A 21,703-nucleotide genomic window follows, 5' to 3' on the forward strand; every position below is an offset into this window, starting at 1 on the left:
CATCCTCTGAGGGTTTTCCCCTTCTTAAAAATATTTCTAAATGACACAATCAGCCAATGTATCCAGACCTCTGGTAGAATTATTTATTTAATACTAAAATTTAGGAGGGGAAAAACACTACACCCTCCTCAGAAGCTTAAAATCTCGGGAAGTTGGCATATTCATGAAGTGATTGTAAAATAATAGAGTTATATGTAATCAAGTGGTAAATTATAAATACAGAACAAGAAGGCTATAGGCTTTGGGTGGAGAAAAATCACTGAGGTCTTACAGTGTGAAAAAGATGATCTGAAATAGGAGGAGATATTTGGAGAGTTTGGGGACAATGGCTGAAGGGATTTTAATGGAGAAAATAGAGGAGCACCAAGAAACAAGGAGCAACAATGCCAACTGGTCTCTGCTGCAACAGACAGGAAAACCCTGGCCTTGAGAAAGTCCTTGTGTATAAGCAGATACTGCACAGACTGATACTTAGAACATGTAGCTTTGTTTGATCAATAGCAAAAATGTGAAACTGTAAAGTAAATCAAATGCATGTAAGAATATGGATGGCTACTTTGAGTTCTTGAATTGTGCTCAATATACAATTTTTTTTCACAGATTTCTGGACCCAATAAGAGGCCTTTTTAGTGGATTCCAGGTTAATAATATAACAATATGGATCCTGTATTTCGAGTGGATTTTTGTGTGCAATAAACGGTGAAACCTTTCCAAGATGAATCTGTTGTCATGGCTTCCTTTTCCCACTGCTATTCTCCCTGGTTTATTTCCCTTTTTATTGCCCATTGCTTTTAGAAGGAATAAATATTAATGAGTTCCACAATGTAGTTTGTACTCCTCTGTTAACATTGGTGAGAGTAGCTACTCCCTACTGAGCAATCATCAGCAAGGCAGGCAATAGCCAGCCACAAACCATTTCTTTTACATTCTTAGAGAGCAGGAGTGTGCCTTGGAAAACATGCTATTCATTCACCAGTGCGCATCCCTGAGTGCTTGTTTCAAAATTCCTTCTGGTGCTATCATTCATCTACAACAGACTCTCAGGGAAGTAAGTGCTTAAGGGTTACAAAAAGCACATGTACTACAGTCACTTGACACTATCAGGTTATGTGACATTTTATCCACCATCTTTCTTTCATTAACGGAAGGACCTTTACTAATAGCTATGGTTTCATTCCATCTGGGGGTTATAGGGATGAAGATAAAACAGTATCTTAGATGCTCTTCCTCTCCAATTTCCTAGCTTAACTGCTGGCAAGGTATAGTGGTTTTCTAAAGATCTGTAGCTTGGGAACCCCAAGCTAGGGCTTGATGAGTGAAAATAAGACCAGTATTAGAACTAAAAGTTCTACTTCACTTCTGAGGGCATAGTGACTTTTCCCACTCTTTCCTTGCCAGTCTGACCTCAGAAATGTGGAAAACCCGTTTTCTAGACATATATGCCTTTGTTTCTGTGTCTCATCTTAAAGTACTGATTCTCTTTGGCTCCACTAGAGGTCAAAAACTTATGCTAGAATTTGAGACAGATTTAATGAGAAGTCTTAAAGCTTCAGGTTCAGGTCCTTCTCATGCACAGTCCCTTTCTGGGGCCTTGGCAGAGATCTTAGTGATTTTGTATTTAGAATTTTGCATTTTTTTTAAAAAATAATAAGCGACCCTTAAATTACATAAACTTTGGGGCTTAGAAAACCAGGAGCTTTCCTGACCCTATCCTAGCCTCTTATATAGCTTTAGAAAGCCTTTTAAAAGGGCTCTCATCGGCTTTATAGTAAAATAAACTCCTGATTATAATCATAATGGTGCTTATAAAATAGAGGGAGATTTCTAAACTCATTCCAGACTTACAGAATCACTATCTCAGGGGATAATATCCAGGTGATAATATGCATTTTCTTAAAACATCCAGGTGATACTTAAACTGTATTCTGAGGATATATATGTCTTGGAAAAATAATTCACCCAAGGAATAAGGGTAAAGGTTCTTTATTAAGGATGGACCACGGTTGTAATGTAGTTTCAGAGCTTAATTGTAGTCTCAAACTGGTATATTTGTAGAAGTTTCTCCATGTTAGCCTTACGAAGCATCAGTTCTGAAAATCCAGTAAACAAAACTATAGTGACAAGGCTACTTACTATCAAGCTATAAGCTCCCTGAGGACAGGCATCAAGTCCACTTTTGTTTTTTTTTTTTTTAATTTTTTTTTCAACGTTTATTTATTTTTGGGACAGAGAGAGACAGAGCATGAATGGGGGAGGGGCAGAGAGAGAGGGAGACACAGAATCGGAAACAGGCTCCAGGCTCTGAGCCATCAGCCCAGAGCCTGATGCGGGGCTCGAACTCACGGACCGCGAGATAGTGACCTGGCTGAAGTCGGACGCTTAACCGACTGCGCCACCCAGGCGCCCCCCACTTTTGTTTTAAAACATTCTATCTTCAACGTCTATCTTCAGTGATGCAATTTAATAATTGTTCAATAAGTATTTATGGAGTGAATGAAGGAATATCAAATAAGATATCCAAATTTGTAGCACTTCATCAATCAGACTGTGATTGATGTTCAGAAGAGTAACATTTGGGAGAACAGACACAGGATGAGTTTAACATTAAGTCACTGATTCCAACTGTTTGTTCCCCACACTAAGCACTTAATCATTGCAGGAACCACATAATTAACAGTGTCTTAATAAATTCAATCAATATCGTCACTGTCATCATCTCATCATTATGACTATTGTTTTCTTTTAGACTGAGCATTTGGGACTTAAGTTTTGGTATGTGTAAGTATTCCATTAGACTTCACACTCTTATAGAAATTCCAGTGTTTCTAGTCTATTAACATCTTTTTGTGTCAAAATTTATTTTCCAATGTTTTATCCTTGTTAGCTTAATATTACTCACATATTTTATCACCATACCATCTATGACTCTGTTCAAGACACCAAGATAGGTAATAATACATTTTATCTTCTCTAGGTAATAATTCCCTTGTCATTATTACCTTTGCCTAGGTAATAATGCCCATGTCATTCATCTTTCCCATTACAAACTGGGAGAAACGAATGACAAAAAGGGAGATAGGTTTGACATATAGGTACTCATGAATTTTCAATGTTTCTCTCCTTCAATTTTAAAAGTTTGCAATCACATTCATACTTCATTGAACAATACCACTTTAGCAATGTAATTTTTATGGAGTTTTATGTTACTGGAGATTATTCTTCACTCTAAAAATACTAGAGAAAGTTCTGGACATTTTTTAATTATCCAAGAAAATTTCCCATCAAATGCCATTTAATGGATTAAACCAATCTTCTGAATAGTTTTGACACCGCAAACATATATAATTTAAGTAAATCTCATGTTATTTCCTTGATAAAATAAAAATTTCAGCTGCACTTTATAGATACAGAAGGCATTACCGCCTGAGAAATACATCATGTGTCATTTGTGTGTTTACATATTTGCCAGAAATGGTGAATGTGTGGACTGATTAATCTATACTCTTAGTTTGAGAACTATAAACACTCATAATACTGATCAATGCTCTCAAAGAAACAGCAATAATTAAAACAAAATAATTTCCTGTAAAAGCTTTTGACTCTGACATATAGAAGTTATATTTGTATATTCTTTATCTGGTATTAATTAGATCTCTAGGAAGCAAATGAGTTTTATCTTATTTAGCAGTTGTGTTGAATTGATTTTTATTTAGTACCTTTTATTTCCTGTTGGATTGGAAAAAATACATCTTATATGATTATACAAATATAGTATTAATAATTATAGTTTATTTTGATAATTATTCTTACATTTTTAACATGCATAATGACTTAATATATAAGGGTGATCAAATCTGTCCCCTTTCCCAAACAATATACTCCTTATCATTTCCTCCTGTCATATACAACTGTTGCTCATTAAGAATATAGTGTTTTAGTCATGTATAATATTGCTTCATCGTATCTATACTTAAGTTACCCAGATGTTTACCAAATTCTTTGCACGTCTTGACTTCTTCTCTTGCTGATTTCAATTTCCTTCATCTTAAACATTATCACTTAGGAACTTTTTCAGTGACGGTTTCACAGAGGTCAACTTTTTCACTTCTGTCTTAATTTTGCCCACAGTTTTTGATGGTAGGTAGTTTTTAATGGTAGGATAAATGATTCTAAATTGACATTTATTTCCCTCTCAGTACTTTTAAAATATCATTTTTGTTATTTTGCCATTTTTTCAGCTGTTGAGAATTTCACTGTTGATATATTAATTCCTTTTTAGTTAATTTTTGTCCTTTTCTTTATTCCTTTTACTTTGTCCTTACAGAACTACCTTATAGTTGATGAACTGAAATCTCACTATATTTAAGTGTATCACTATCCTGTTTGAAAACTGTCTCTATTCATTCTGTACATTTTGTCTTTCAACAAATCTAGAAAATTCTCTCATGTCTTCTATTAATTTTTTCATTATGAACCTTCTTGTTTAATTCTGCATGACTTAGCTCACTTTTAGTCTTAATTTCTATTTTCAGTGTTCCTTTTTGACTAACTTCCTTACATTTGTCTTGAGTTTATTAATAACTGTTTAGCTCAATCTGTCTAATCTACCTATTTATTCCCAGTAAAAGCACTTTTAAATTCTAGAATTTCTTTTTTGTTCTTTTAAAAAAACATCTGGTCTTTTTTTGGGTGTGATTCATTATATTTAGTGTTTTAATTTTCCCTTTACATCTTTAGTAAGTTCTAGCATATATCTTTTATAGTGTCTATCTGCTATCTCCATTATTTCCAACGTTGTGAATCTAATCTTAATGTTTGTTAGGTATTTTAAATCCTGTTTAAAATGGATTATTTTTTCTTTGTGTAGTTTGCAGCTTTGAATGGCACATTTTATCTGGGGAAACTCTGTGACTTAGGTTAAGGTATTCATTCCTTCAAAGATTTTGCTTTTGCTTATGTTAGGCAACTCAGTAGTACCATTTGTCATGCTATTTCTTTCTTTCTTTTTTTTAGTGTATATTTATTTTTGAGAGAGAGAGAGAGAGAGAGAGAGAGAGAGAGAGAGAGAGAGAGAGAGAGAGAATGAGTGGGGGGAGGGGCAGAGAGAGAGGGAGACACAGAATCTGAAGAAGGCTCCAGGCTCCAAGCTATAAGCACAGAGCCTGACGCGGGGCTTAGACCCATGATCAGTGAGATCATGACCTGAGCTGAAGTCGGACTCTTGACCACTGAGCTACCCAGGCACCCCTGCCTGATGCTATTTCTTATATTAGTTTCTCAGTTTGGTGGTCTTTGGATTCATGGGAGTTCCATAAATTTGAAACTTAATTAATTAATATGAGTACAGACCCTTACGTGGAGTTCATAGGAAAGGTTTGTTCTTGCCCTAACTTCAAACTAAGGCTGAGGCTGACCTGCTTCCTTGTCCTCTCCCTCTCTAGGTAAGTTGAGTTCACTCATTCGTTGCCACTATCACTCTTTGAGGTTGAAAAAGTAAAGCAGTATTTCCATTTTCACTCTCTTTCTCTGGCTAAAAGTTTTATGTCATACCCATTACAGACTTCACTCCTTCTCGATTCCCACAGTGTGTAACCCTCCTCCTGCAGGTACAATTACCACCCAAGGCAACACGGAGAGCATCAGTTCAGTCTTCCTGGTTCGTTTTGAAAAATCATTTAGTTAATTAAGACCTCAGTTCTGCTCTTAAAAGCATTTAAAGCAATATCGTACCCTGCCTGTCTAGGTGTTTTGTAAGGGATGATTTTCAGCTTTTCTAATCTTCTATAATAGGTATTTTTAGGCAAATAAAACTAAATAATATACATAAGGGTATAAGGCCAAGCAGAAGAGAAATGAGGCTTCCTGGTTATTTGCATAGGGTTCTTTTGAAAGTTGCCTTAAGATGAAATTGAGAGTTTGTAAAGCTTTGTATGTAACTAGAAAAGCGAATAAGACATATAAAACATGTGCTCTTGAATGAGTGCCCACAAAGAAGCACAGTGCCAGAATTTTGACTCTTTTCATTTGATCTAACAACTAGATCATGTTTCCTCTATTCAAAGTCAGAGGCATGAATAATTATTTATTCAGGGATGAAGGGTGTCTATGAATAGAGCCCCTTGCTAAAATCAAGAGTTTTTAAAAGTATTTTTGAAATGTTCAAGAAATAATTTTCTGACAAATTGTAAGAGCCATTCACAAAGGGGAGAATAAACATATCAAACAACAAATGTTTATTAAATAACAACTAAGTTAAAGGCATTATAAGCCCTGTTTTCATGTTTACATGGCTTACAATCTGTTACATATATGTGTATATATATGTATATATGTGTGTGTGTATACAAATATGTGTGTGTGTGTGTGTGTATATATATGCGTGTGTATATATATATGTGTGTGTATATATATATGTGTATAAATATATATATATGTGTATGTGTGTATATATGTATATATATATATATATATATATATATATATATATATATATATATATATATATATATGTTTTTGTTTGGATACTTCCTGCTATCTCATTAGTAAGCTCTTCCTCTACTAAAAATTCTAAATTACCTTGGGGGTAGACCATTGACCAACTTAATCTAGTTCCCAGCATGTAAGTTTTTATTAGCTTCTATTCCAGTGGCTGACATCTCTTGGCATCTCACTTCTATTTTGTAATCTACTCATCACAAATTTCATAGGTTTAACAGCCCTTCTCTCCCACAAAATATCCTAGAAGTAATTTCCAAGAAATATCTGACTTTTTTCAAGGATTTCCTATGTTTTAATTATTCTATAATTATACCACAGTGCTTTTTACATCCCCCTGCAACTGTGAAGGCTGTCTTCAAAAGGGAGTCATGGTGTTATTTTGTTCCTGTTTCATTTACCTTATTGAGGTTAGGAGAGGAGCACCTGGGTGGCTCAGTCAGTTAAGCGTTGGACTTCAGCTCAGGTCATCACCTCACGGTTTGTGGGTTTGACCCCTGCATCAGGCTTTATGTTGTCAGCACAGAGCCAGCTTTGTAACCTCTGCCCCTGCCTCTCTCTGCCCCTACCCACCCTTCTTTCTCTCTCAAAAATAAATAAACATTAAAATTTTTTTAAAAGATTAGTAGAGCTCAAAGTGGTGTGCTTAGAAATAGGATAAATTTTGAAAAGTGCTCATACTGTCAATTTATCTCAACAGAAGCATTCATAACCAAATTTTATATATCTGTGTATATAATTATGGTATCCTAGTGACCATTTAAAGTTGGTAAATTTTAACATCTTTTTATGTTCTTCTATAATTTTAACATCTACACAAAGATGTTATAGAAAGTCAAGAAACATGAAAGCACTTCTATCTGAGGGGTCCGCCTGGACACATTTCTAGATACAGAGAAAGCAAAAGTAAACCACTGTGTTTCCTAGATCATTTAAGGATTATATAAGGAAATGTACAGAGAACGTCTGATACATATTTCTGATCAAAATGGCATGTAAAATGTTCTCACCTACCTGTTATTTCAAAAGTGATGGATAGGAAAGGTGCAGCACTAGACTTCGACGTACTCTGATATTTACTTTCTGAAATAACAGGGAAATGGCACCATAAGCATTGTATTTCTCTTTTTTTCAAATCAGCTTTGACCCAAGTGGGCTACTTTGTGGAAACTGTGGATAAACAACTACAATTATAAATAGTGTGCATTCCATTTAGAGATGGTGACTATTTTATTCTCCTTATTTCTTTGCAGAACATGGGAAATTATGAACTCCTTCTTCATCTTTCTGTCTACCCATTCACAGTTCAACCACCTTCCTGCCATCCATCTTTCCATCGATCATCCGAACTTTCTGCTGGTTTATCTTATTATATGTCATCATACAGGCTCATTATCCATGCTGTTTTTCTTAATAGCCTCCAAGCCCACACACCTTATCCAGAGTTCATTATGGACTTTTTAATCTATTTTCTACAAAATAATGTTCTAACGTTTCCTATAATATATATCATGACAGCTTCATGGTGCTTTAGAACCAATACTCTCGGGTTCCTTCATTTAAAAACATGTTCAATCTGTATTAAAAGAATGTCTTGAATTATAGAGTTAAAATCTACTCTCATTTCACTTTGAGCTCTTTAAAAAATCAATTCATGTTTATGTATCCAATGATAAGCAACATTTTCATCAGTTTTCTAGCTACTGCTGACCTCCCCATGGGCAAAGCCTCTTCCTGTCATATTCTCATAAGGGTCAGTTTCATGCCAGCACAAGCTGGACACTGTTCACAGCCTGGCGGAAGTCCGATCAGCCAGCTGAACAGAACCTGCCCAGGGTTTTACTACTAACTCTTCTCAGTAGAAAACTTGTCAAACCTTTCTTCTAAAGAAGTGGAAATTTTGCTCACCTGAAATACTGTAGGACAAATGTTGTCAAGATTGGGAGGGTTACCTATGGCCTGTGGCAATACATGAATAAGATATGGATGGTCTCCAATACCAAGTAGATATATGTTCCCAATTATCTATAGGTACTATCAGCAACTTCATAAATATTCCGATGGTATAATTCAATGGGCACAAATAGGGTGCGAAGTTGCAAATAGAATACATTATACTTTGTGTGTACTTTAATAAGATACATTTTGATTTTCTGGAAATTAAATATATTAGCTGAAGGGAGGAGAATTTTTTATAGCCTGGTGTGTGTGAGTCTATTAATAGTGAATACACCAATGAATAAAGTTATTTAATGTGGCCCTGTCCTTGTGGTAAGGTGGATATTACCATTCCTCTGTGTAATGTGATGTGCCAAGGTAATAAAGGAATTTTATGTGAACTTCACATCACTTGTTTTCAGTATTTTTACATCAGGAAACTTCATTTTGAGTTAAAGTATTTTACTTCAGGTTAAGGTATCTTTTAACAACTTGGTTACATGTGGAAAGAAGACATTTGTTCAGAGAACACACGGTGCAAATCTGCAAACAGTGTAGACTGCGTTCTTCATATTAAGCGTAATACAAATTGCTCTTGGGGCAGGTTGTTCATGGTTATACAATCAGGATTACTTGAGATCAGTACTTTCTTTTTAGCACTCATTGAAGGAGTGATTTGGAGGACTTTCCCTCTCTTTTACAAAGTAAGCTTTCATTCTTTGGTATTTATTGGAAGAAAACAGGATGTGAACAATCCTCACAACCCACAGCCTAATTATTCTCCATTCACACACATGTACATATTGAATAAATTTCCCAGTGGGAAATGGTAAGTGCTTCTGGGGAGAAATTCATATAGTCTAAGTTCTGAGAAAAAAAAAAGCTTCAACTTTTAGGGAGGATTAACTGTCTTTAAAAAGACTACATAAGGTTTATTAGTATTCTTGGTATTTGAAATGAAATGACACAAATTACCAAATTATTCATGTTACATACATATATGATTAATATTAATTTTAGGCAAATTGATTATTTCCATATCCATGGATCATTGCTTTGGCATTTGCTTTACTCGAACACATACATCTTAATGACAATGTTCTTTTTGTTTCCCTTTTTCTCTGTGACTTTTTGGTGCTCTGCCATGCTTTTGGCAGTGATAGGGAGACTCCATGGCAAAATGGTTAAAAAAAAAAAAATCCCACCCAGTTGCAATTCAGAATTCTGAAGGATCTTTTGAAAGTAATAACCCACAGGACATAATTGACATTCAGAAACTAAAATCTGATCTACCTCTAGCAATGAAATTATACTACTCTGAAAGGACTGCTATAATAAATCCACCTAACAGTGTTAAAAATGTGGCCATTAAAATGGCCAAGAAAATATTAATGTACTAACATTACATGTTTTATGCTACTTTCTTACAACCTCAAGAAACATTAGTAGTAAAATGTATCCCTAGGCTAGATTCCTAAATGAGTTGGGTGACATACTATGTAAAGTTAGTGGATACAAAACAATTAAATTGTGCAAGTTGCAAATGCACAACTTCAGTGCTTATTTTCCATGAATTGCTGGTCATTGGTGCTACTAATTTTGGGGGGAGGCAGAGGAGTCCTCTCTTCTGTTTTTTTTTTTTTTAACACTCATTTCTCTTCGTTCTTTCCCTTCTCTTCTGGGCATCCTTCACCAGATTTCTTCTCTGAAAATTCTCCTATTTTGGGTCTTTATCCTTATTCTTTTCCCTTTCCAACCAACATATTTGCTGGGGAATACTACCCTATCCTATTTACAACTTGCCAAATACAACATACTCATCTTTTTTGGCAAGATTTCTCATTGGCTTTTGCTTGTCTTCACCCGTAGGTTTCAATACATGCTGTCCTCTCTGCCTGGAATAAACTTCTTGCATTCCTGATCCACTTCCTGTGTGGGAGGTGTGTGTCATCACTCAGCTGTAGTGCCACTTCCACTATGTTTCTGTTTCTGTTCTACCGCCCCCCCCCCAGATATTCTAAACTCAAGTTGTAATGCATTTCATACTGTATTATACCTATTGGTTTGTGTGCCCTCATGATAACCATGAGCGCTTTCCTGACACAAATTTTGTATTGATATTTCCATCCATATCACCTCATACAATTTTTGAAACTCTGTTGGCAACTAATAGATATTTATTTAATGGACTAATGATAGAAATCCTGCTCTTCTCAGGTAGAGGGAAGGCAAGAAGGTCTGCCTATAACACTGCTTAAAAACATTCATATTTGTAGGGAGTAAAGAGCAATTAATTGAATACAAACTTAATCTAATAATTACTAGAAATGTAGAGTAATATTAATATATAATAATATATACTTTTAGCCTTGACCATCTTGAACTCACTTATCCTTTCGCACACTTAGCACATCTCGTCCCCAAATTGAGATTTAAACAACAAAAAAGGTTCTAAGACAGGTTTTCCAAATCAAAGGGTTTAATCAAGAGTTTTTTAAAAAGTCATGTCATTACTATTTTTTAATATTTATTTATTGAGAAAGAAAGAAGGAGAGAGAGAGATGTGAGGGGGGAGGTGCAGAGAGAGACAGAGAGAGTGAGAATCCCAATCAGGTTCCATGCTGTCAGTGCAGAGCCAGACAGGGGGCTCGAACTCATGAACCCTGAGATCATGACCTGAGTCAAAATCAAGAGTTGGATGCTAAATTGACTGAGCTACCTATTTTTTTTTTACTGTAGTCGTACTTTGTACTTATTCTGTATTTATTTCATTTAAATTCAAACTGAAAATTTCACTCAATACCATAATTAACCTACTATTTTTCAACCACATTACAAACAGCAAAAGGGGTTGCCATTTTACAAGCAGATTTTACATCTTATATAAGGGAACTCTAGCCTTTAAATGACCATTCTACATGTATACTTACAAGATGTTTTCTTCTGTATTTATAATTAGTTACACCTGCTAAATTTTGACTCAGAGTCTGCAGTCAGAATATTTAAAAGACTTGTCAGTAAATCAGAACTGACCAGGGATAGAATTGGATTATTACTATTTTTTTTACAACCAAAATTTAAATTACTGTTCATCAAAGTGGATATCAGCCATGATGTGAACAGAGTTATGACTGTTCATGTTCCGGATACGTATATGTATATCTGTCTCCCTGCAGGGTGACTCCAGGCTCAGTCTGAATGTGTAAGTTGAAAAGAAGAAGATAGTTTACCTTCTCTGTCCTTGTGGGTGTTTAAGTGCGAGAGGAGGTTTTCATTGGTCTGCACGCAGTATACCTCTCGCATCTGCACCCCTCCTCCGCAGAGGGCAGTCTGGTTGCCCCGCCTCTTGTCCTGCTGACTGAGCAAAGGGTCCACCCGGCACTCAGTCCACTCTGTAGTCCTCCAGCCATACCTAAAGAAAGAAAATGCTGGCCGTGGCAACCATGTTTATTCAATAAAAGTTTGCTCTGTTCTTCTTACATATGTTTTTCTTTAAAAAAATTAGTCTAAAAAACACTTTCCTCTTGAATCAACCATAGACTACTACATCTGTGGTACAGATTCAGGTTCAATTTCTTCTCCTCTATCCTCAGCAGTGCTCCATTTAAAGAGGGGTTAAATTTAGGATGATCCTGTTTTATTTGCAATTACTGGAAGTTGCTTATAAATATTTTATGAAAAGAGAGCATAATGCTGAAAACATAAAATTTTATGTTCAATTAAGCTGAACTCAGGCTGGCCCTTTCTTGATGCTTATAAACAAAGGAGGATTGAATCGGAGAATGGAAAACATTCTAAGTGATGATCAACCCAAACATTTGTTTTGCCTTTAATAAAATGCATGAAAATTGCTACTTCATACTGGATCAAAATTATAAGTGTGTGTGAGGATTAAAAAATATATAACAGTTCAGAGTTTTCTCTTTATTGTGAAGAATGAGTGTTTTTCTGTAGCACTGAGAATCCCTGATGAGTGCCTGATGAATGTTGAAAGAGCTGACGTTTCTAATCAGTGAAACACAGGAAAGATGATCTGTGGTTCTAAATTAAAGCTCCAATCAACGTTAGGATGTGAAAGAAATGTTGGGGGCTTGTCAGCCCAATACGTGCTTTAAGGCAATAGCCAGGAACCATTTCCCGATGCCACTACAGATAGAAGTGATGGCATTTCCCCACCTCAAGGAAAATGGATATTCTGAAAGCACAAAGAGAATGGCTCATGTAGCACTTCGTGTCACTTTAACCAAGATGCTTCTTCGGTAATCAGATTAACAGCCAACATGGGTACAAATGGATGTACTAATGTTCATCGCAAATGGACAAAAAAAGTTAAATGGGCCTTCTGATGTCTGATCTAGGTGCTTCGCTTTGTCAATAGTAAAGTTTCATGACAGCAAACTAGACCTTCACATTCATTTTTCATTTTTAAAAGGGGGTGAACACAGCTGCAGGACTGGGGCATCACAGAACAATGCTCCTGACATATATATTTATAAAGGAAGAATGGCATTCAGATAAATTAAAAAAAAAAGAAAGAAAGAAAGAAAGAAAGAAAGAAAGAAAGAAAGAAAGAAAGAAAGAAAACACGTATAAATGATGCCTTGAGTCAGAGGGTCGGGAGGGGGATGTCAAGGAAAGTGAAACCAAACAAATCATTCTTTTGGGGAGTTAAAATGAAAATTTCACTTTTTATAGAATAAAGTCCAAAAGTCGGAACATTTTTTAGGACAGTGTTTGCAAAATGGTATTTTATTTTTTCCCACTTAGAATTTGTAAAAATCACTCGTTCTCAATTCACTAATCATTTAAAATCAAATGGGTATGTGAACACGCAAGGTAGGGAGACATCACAGCATAAGCTGTCATCCTTTATTTACTCACGTGGCACAGGGGACAACTGTGTCTCCTTGAGATGCACAGGGTTCTCTTTCTTCAAGTTCTGGACACTCCTTCTCACTGCCAATAGGAAACTGCCTAATGATCCGTGTCCTGACACGAGTGCCTTTTGGGGATGCCACATCACGGCACGTGTTTGAGCAGGGACTCCATTCTGACCACTCTGACACCTGGCACTCTTTGGTGATCACACAGGACTGGAAGGTCATTGGCAGCTTCTCTTGTCGGCAGAAGCTGCAAAAGAACATTAGGATTCTCATCACAGACTAATGAGCAGTTACAAACTTTGTCTTCTACACTCCAGAGTAAAATAAGCTCGGACATTTTTATTTCTACTTGGAGGTACAATGCCAATTTCATTGAAAATATATCAACATTTATGATGTGTAAAAGCAGTCAGACTCAAAGCTAACATTTGCATTTCCTATTTTGTAAGAGTTGTTAAGCTGTTCAGAGGAAATAGAAAATAAAGGGACTAAACAAAATTAACTGAAACTAAGCTTACCATATTGTTCATTTCACTCATTCCAGATTTGTTTTAATTCAGAAAATGAGGAACCAAGAACAGTTAACATATAATTTTCATTGTTTAGTGATTTAAATAAACATGCCTGGCTAACTTAATACAATATTGTTTTAACAAAAAAACCCTTAAATGTAAGTTTAATATTATTAAAAAAGTTTTTTTAAACATTTATTTATTTTTGAAGGACAGCACAGAACCTGATGTGGGGCTCGAACCCACGAATCGTGAGATCATGACCTGAGCTGAAATTGGGTGCTCAACTGATTGAGCCACCCAGGCACCCCATAAGCTTAACACTATTTTTAATATCATTTGAAACTTTAGCTGTCACAATTTTATGATTATTCAAGTACATCAACTCTTGTAGTTCACACTTTAATATACAATATACATATGGGTATCTTAATTAGATACATCACAAGCATTAGAAATATAAATCTATTTATATATTACAGAATACACTCTAAGTAGATGTCTCATATTTACTTGTCAGTAAAGTATTTGTATTCAAACTGTTATCTCTCTACTCCTACTTGAATTAGAGGGATGCTGGGTTCTAAATTGTAATGTATACATATGAAGATGATGTTATGTATGCCAATGACTATGGGCATATGCACTTTGAGTGGTTTTCCTGGAAGTGGGTGGCCTTGTGTTGATTCTTAGTTGAACTCTTGCCCATTCTCAATAACCAATAATGCATGTTTACAAGACATGGGCAGCCTGTCGCCATGATACAGCCATCTGTTCCACTGGGAGAATGCACTGATAATTCTGTCTTGTCATTCAGGTGCTATATTTAACTATGGTAATTAACCATACCAAGAGGCAGGTCCGTTTTAATGTAACAACTCACATTCAATCTTCTTAATTCTACTGGCATGTGCATGAAAATTGCATTCCTAGGAGACAATTAGAGCTCAAAGCATCAAAGTCAATTTGTCTGAGCTGAGAGGTCTGGGAAGAAGAATCATCCGAGAATAGTAGTAAAAGAGCCCTGTGAGTCAGCTCTGTTTTTCTTCTAACAACACAGAAGACCAAAACCCAATTTTTACTCAAATGGCAGGTATGGGGCATTTATGATACATTAGGTACAACACTAACAACAGAGCAAAACTTCCTCTGTAATGAGTAAGTTTTCATTCTTGCATTTATGAGTTCATTCACAAAAGTCAGGCAAACTAATGACCAAATCATGACTTCTAATGCCTCCCTTTACAAACTTCTCTGTAATTTACTCTTAGATACAATTCTCATCTTTCTTGAGATTGTTTACATATTAACATGTATATGTTATCCTCTATGTAATACTGAGTTCATGTTTCATGTACAGACAGAGGGATTAAAAATTCCTTTTAACCTTTTGTAGAGAATTCGACCATCAGTTAACGGCCTTTTTCAGTTGTCCTGGTAATCTGAATAAAGCTGGCAAGTCAGCTATGTTACTAGATTGTATTATTTATGATAAAATAACCCCTTTGGATAAATCCCATCTGCACTGGAGAAACTACAAATACCTGATAGACAGCCACCATTTTGAGCTTCCCTGAATGTGGCAACTCTAGGGAGAGGGCTTGTGTTTTTATAGCGACCTTGCAAGCTATGACAATGGGCTTGCTTCATGAGATCTCAGCTTCTGCAGGTCATGAGACTTTTAAGCCAGAACAGCTGCTGGGCTTGTCTGATGTAGAACTTTTCCTCCATGTGAGCTGTGCTTTACAGATTTCTAGGAAAATTTCCTCATTTGGAATGTCTGATCTACAATCATGTCAAGTTCCTATTCTATATCCTTCACAAAAACAGACCTGATGCCAAATGTGGCCTATGGTATAGTCTTGTGAGTCTTATATACACGCAGCCTAAGTTTAACACTTCATTTGATACTCCCAACAATCCTTTTATGTGGGTACCGTTCTTATTTTCATTTTATAAGGAAAAAGTCTCCAAAAGGTTAGGAAACACGTTCAAGATCATATATCTAGCAATTAGTAGATTAAATTTTGAGCTTGGATTTTTAAAAATCAGAGCCCATTTTATTAACCATTTTTTCCTACTTCTCACATTTTAAACTGTAAATCTCAGTTTGTTAGGACAAATTCTTTAGCTGGGGCCAATGCCAAAGTTACTGGCTAACTGTGAATCAACTAGTATCACTGTTTCACTGCCCCAAGATTTGTACCATTCGTTCACTTTGTAAATGTGCTACTTGTCCTAAGGAGGAATTAGTGATTATGAAAAAGCCACAACAAATACATTTCCCTGATAAGTGTTAATTTTCAGAACAGGTCCAACATGTAAGAAATTAGTAGCATAAACAAAAAAAAACAGTTTTAAGTTCTTTTATGTTACTATATGACAATACATTACCTATCTATCAATCTATTATCTTACCTGTAATTTTCCAATACCCCAAACAATTATTTCAACAAACATGTATTCAGTAACTCTACTTAATACTGGGCTTTGGATATACAATCTCAAGATTAGAATAATTAAGTTGCAAGCATATAATTCTGCTTGGAGAGGCACAGAAGGTTATCTGAAGTAGCAGGTCACTATGGTGAATTTTAAACAATGTATTAGAATTTGTCAGATTGAAATAAAGACAATTTATGGAGATGTGAAATAAAAGAGCCATTTGTTGGTTGGTTGGTGGGGAAAATACAGATTTTTTCCTTGGCCTCAATGTAACGAGTCTGTGTTACACAGAGGTTATAAGAGTGGAACGGAAGCCTAGACCAGATCAAGGGCAGTTATGTAGACCAGAAAAGTAATTATGTGGGCGAGAGCATCACTGAAAGATTTGCAGGAAAAAGGACATGGTATTTGCATTTTATATAAATTTCGATGGTGATGTAGAGGGTGAAATATTAGGACACAAGATAAGAGGCAGGAAGACCATGATAATGATGATGATGTCATTGATATAATATAATGCATATATCAATAAATAGAAACATATATTGAGTGCTTACTATGTGCCAGACATTGCCCAGTCTAATAGGTGTGATCATGAACATGAGATTAATCTTCACTGAATGTCCACTATGAGCTATGTCCTGTGTTTACCTTTGCCTAAAATATCTAATGTAATCCTCAAAACCACTCTATAAGGTAAAGCATTTTTTTTGTTTATTTGTTTAAGATAAGGAAATGAAATCTAAATGTCTCCTCTAGGTCTAGAAAATAACCAAATTGGGATTCCATCTAAATCTTTCTGCTAATGAGGTTTAGGAAGGGCACAATAAAGATAATGGCAAAAGAAATTGAAAGGAGCTACCAAGTGTAAGAAAAGAGGAGTTAGGGGCGCCTGGGTGGCGCAGTCGGTTAAGCCTCCGGCTTCAGCCAGGTCACGATCTCGCGGTCCGTGAGTTCGAGCCCCGCGTCGGGCTCTGGGCTGATGGCTCAGAGCCTGGAACCTGTTTCCGATTCTGTGTCTCCCTCTCTCTCTGTCCCTCCCCCGTTCATGCTCTGTCTCTCTCTGTCCCAAAAATAAAATAAACGTTGAAGGAAAAAAAAAAAAAAGAAAAGAGGAGTTAGAAATCATGCAACTTGATGGATAATTGAAAGGGTTAAAAGAGAAGGAGTCATTAAATAACTTGGAAGTTTCTTCCTTTGATGATCTGGTGAGCAGCATTGTGTTTCTTTGAAATGGAGAACATGGAATGAGAAGTAAGTTTCTGGCAGTTTATAAATGAGTTTAACATTAATGTCTTGATTTGATCTGGAGATTTCCAGGACATATCCAAGAGGCAGAAATGTTCAGTAGGCAGATTCAGAATTAAAGTTCAGGGTTTGGTTGAAAGTTCTGGATGGTCTGTATACTTTTAATAATCATGAGGGTATAAGAGATGAAAGCCAAGGCAATAGAAGTATATGAGGGGTCTCACATGGGGGCTCATTTTAGACCTTTGTAAGCACATTTTGTAATTGTTAGTGAGACCAAATAGGGTAGGTAACAAATGATCCATGGTTACTAATCATGCAGCTACTATCTTATACCATGCTCTCCTTTATTCTGGCCATGTAAAGAGTTGACTCTAAGTGCTCAGGAGAACTATACACCTTGGTTCATTATAGTTTTCATGAGAACATGCTCCTCTGGGAAAGTCAAAGGCATGGGCTATGCTTCTGCAAGGATGGCCTGGTAAAGTAATGATGGTCACTGTGACAGTTTCCTTTTCATTTACATTCAGGATAGCCCAGATGGCCAGGACTTAATGGAACAAAAGCTTGGCTTTGAGATAGAAGCAGATGTTATTTAGTATACCCTGTACCAGATAGAAAGTAATCAGATAAATATTGAAAAAAATGAAAAAGTGGAGAGAATTCAATACTTGTCTTTAAAGAGACTTCATTAAGAGGACAGAGCACAGATAATTTCTGATAGTTACTTCAAACTCTGATTATCCACATCTTTAACATCTTTAATTTCATGTCAAGGTTAAAACTGATAAGTTATAAATTTCTTTTTAATTTTATAAAGGCAGTGCATGAGCAAGGGAGGAAAAGAGAGGGAGAGAGAGAGTCTTTAGCAGACTTCATGCTTAGCATGGAGTCTGACGCGGGGTTTGACCCCATGACCTTGGAATCATGACCTGAGCCAAAACCAAGAGTCAAATTCTCAACCAAATGAGCCACCCAGGCACCACTATAAATTTCATTTTTGATAATTCAAGCTATTCAAGTTACACAAAAATAGAATTCAAAAGAATTTCAAATCTTTTTTTTTCCTAAAATTATTTCTGAAGGCTATTTAATAATCATAACACCTGTGAAAATATACCTTCTTTCTGAAGGTAGCTTCATTCATCTCCTAAAATACCACTATCATTTTTCAGCTTTGTTTAGAAACTTCCCAAGACCCTCATTTTCTCAGAATCAAATCCCAACCTTCCTCTCTGGTAACCAAAGCTCTCCATAATCTGTCACCACTTCCACTGCCCTCCCGTGGGTTGTGAGTTAGCCAGAATGAACTTTTGGTCCTGCTCCCTGATAGCCTACAGCTCTGTCCACTGTCCTCAATGAATCCAGATAGAAGTAGCCCAGTTCTTCTACTACTTTCATCTACACTATTTGCCATTCAGAATCCCATCTCCCATCTTCTTTGCTTCTCTGATGTAAACTCACTCAAAGTCTAGACAGTCTTCAAATGCGGCTTGAAGCACCTCTGCCCCAAACAATGCCATGTGAAAATTGTTCCTTCTCATGGGAAGCAGATGAAATTATAGACTGAAAATATGACACAAACTGTGAGCAAGAGATATATATTTCCCTTAAAAATAGGTAGGCTGAATATCTACATTGAGGTGGCAAAAAAAGTGGCATCTTGTAAAACCCATTTGTAGCCTCTTTGCTGAAATTCCTCTTTTAATCCCTTTCTCTCTTGATAGATAGATAAAAACGAAGAAACAGCATTTTTCCCTTTTCATTTCTACTAGAGCCAAAAAGAAAATTTAAAAACCAGAAAAAAAAAGGAAAAAAAAAGTTATGGTTGGGTATTACTGTGGCTCATTGTTTCCAATCCAGGGAAAGTAATAAAGTGATCAGAATAGCTTTTCATCGTCTTGTGGCAGCCTAACATCTGTAGTCTGGAGCCCTGGAGATGGAAATTGTTCCTGAAAGCTTGGCATACTCTAGTGTATTGCTACTCAAAGTTAGGTCTGTGGACAAACCACTGTAATTAACTGGAAGCTCGTTAGACATGCAGAATCTCAGATCTCCACGCTGCTCTACAGAATCAGAACCAGTATATTAATGACATTCCCAGCTGATCTATAACTACACTAAAGTTTGAGAACACTGGTCTTGAGCTTACTCTCCCAGCTATTCCAAAAATTTAAGTCATTTCATATTTATAGTTGACAAGTAAATCTTTATCAGTATAGCCTTACTTCTTACGTAACAGAAACTGAATAGATCACACAATGAGACGCATTACCAGATATTAGATGGTTTATAAAAATAATTGGATAGGCTGGAGGAGAAGGCATCTAAGCCAACTTCCCAGTACACCTTCCAGCCCTCAGAATCACACTGCCATTTCTCTAATTCATAAAGCTGCTTTTGTGGCTATGAGAAGCCACTTTTCTGGCAAAAAAATTCCCTGTGAAATGAGTACTTCTGTCTCTTCCCAAGGATCTCAGATTCCAAGCCCAGCTCTAGCACATTATTAGAGTCTAAATCACATCCAGGCTGCAAGCAACTTTGAAAAATATGATTTAGTTTTCTGCCTTTGTAGGACAGAAAAGTCCTACAAGAGCAGTGCTATTCAAAACAAGGTCCACAGATGAGGGTGAGTGTTTGTTAGGGTATGCGATAATCTAAGCACAAGAGATAAAAAGTAAGCACCCAGGCAATTCTGCAGCAATTTGAAGTTTGCAACACCCAAGCACATGATCTGTGGATGTAATTTGATGAAAAGGGTATAGGCCAGTTTTGTTAATGTAGAATTCTGTGGTGAGCTATATGCTAAACATGCACAAGAGAACTGTGTTATTTAATCAGTAGGAAAATCAAACACAAACAAAAATGAAAACCAGAAGCCAACATCTGATCCTTTTCTGTAGACAGCTTGAGGAGCACCACATTGGAGGAGTGGGATGATTGATGAGCCAGCCCAAACAGCTCATCTGATTGATGAGTTGAGCTCATCCTGAACTCAGTTCAATTCCTACTCCCTCACCAGGCATATAGTATGTGATGAACTCATAGGACTTTTCAGAAACATAAATCATTTTGGCACTTAAGAACATATTATTTGTAAATATGATTCATAGCAATATACCTTTTTTAGTTTTAGAATTAGTCTATAAGCAATTATAATATTCTCCTTGAATTAACACATTTTCTTCCTGTAAAGATACAAACACATTAAATAGCAACTATTCATGTCATAGGAGAATTTTCTATATAAAGGATATTACCCTAAATCTTCTTGTAATAGTAACAAGCATCCCCAAATTTGGTAATATGAACAAATTACAATTTGGTGTTCAGAGTAGTTTAAGGTATCACTTTATTTGTATAAAGGAAAATATATGTGTAAGCTTTATACTCTGTTCTAACAGCATAGGCATGAATTTAATTTGATTAGGTATTTTTTTTTCCAAGAATGAAAGTGGTTGTCCCAATGCTGGCCAGCAAAATGTGAGGATAATGGGACTTAAACCACATATAAAATATTACTGTAACTCTACTGACTATCTGAGAAAAAGAAAAAAAGGACATGTTTTTCGAAGTTATGTTTCTCACATATACTAAGATAGCCATCAGCCCATTGACAGTCATGCCTTTAGCCCCATCTCTTATGCTTACATATAAACAGATTTAATTTTAAAATTATATTCAAGTATTAGTATAAGAACATAATTCTCAGATATATTTTTTTCCTATTAATTTACTGTTTGCTTTTTCAGTGATAAAAATGAACAGACCAGGAGACTGCCCAGTTTTTCTGCCCAGTTTGCAGCAAGAGGGAAAATGATGTGCTGCTCATTATCAAGAGACCCAAGACATTCCTAAACTGCTACTTTCGAGTGACATGACCCATCAGGTAGAGATTACTCTGCTTCACAACTTCCCGCAAAGTGAAACTACATTTTCCTAAAAGACCTCTCAGGTCTCTTTCTTCAATAAAATTGAAGAATCAAGTTTTCATAGCCTGACCAATCTAAATTTATATTGGTTCGTGTTTTCAGAATGAACCTTTAAAAAAGAGACTTCTATCGTTAACTAAATTCAAGCTGCATTCTTTTTTTTAACACAAAATTAAATTTCCTTTAATTTACCACTTATTTATCAAGCTGAATGAACAGTTTACAAATTTTCCGAGCTAATTTCATTCTC

The 21,703-nt window shown here is 35.9% G+C and overlaps 1 protein-coding gene across 5 annotated transcripts in view; it reads right to left on the minus strand.

The window, feature by feature from the left end:
- Positions 1–21,703, minus strand: part of THSD7A (thrombospondin type 1 domain containing 7A) — a 664,277-nt gene that overhangs the window by 206,404 nt on the left and 436,170 nt on the right. For 4 of the 5 annotated variants that reach the window (XM_045052422.1, XM_045052423.1, XM_019825530.3 and 1 more), the window contains 3 exons: positions 13,315–13,563; positions 11,664–11,845; positions 7,510–7,578 (listed from right to left, as the gene is read on the minus strand). In XM_045052422.1, coding sequence (XP_044908357.1) covers positions 7,510–7,578; positions 11,664–11,845; positions 13,315–13,563 — 500 coding nt within the window. The remainder of the gene's footprint in view (positions 1–7,509; positions 7,579–11,663; positions 11,846–13,314; positions 13,564–21,703) is intronic. The other variant, XM_019825529.3, reaches the window with a different exon arrangement.

This window comes from Felis catus, chromosome A2, assembly GCF_018350175.1.
Source record: "Felis catus isolate Fca126 chromosome A2, F.catus_Fca126_mat1.0, whole genome shotgun sequence".
Lineage (NCBI taxonomy): Eukaryota > Metazoa > Chordata > Mammalia > Carnivora > Felidae > Felis > Felis catus.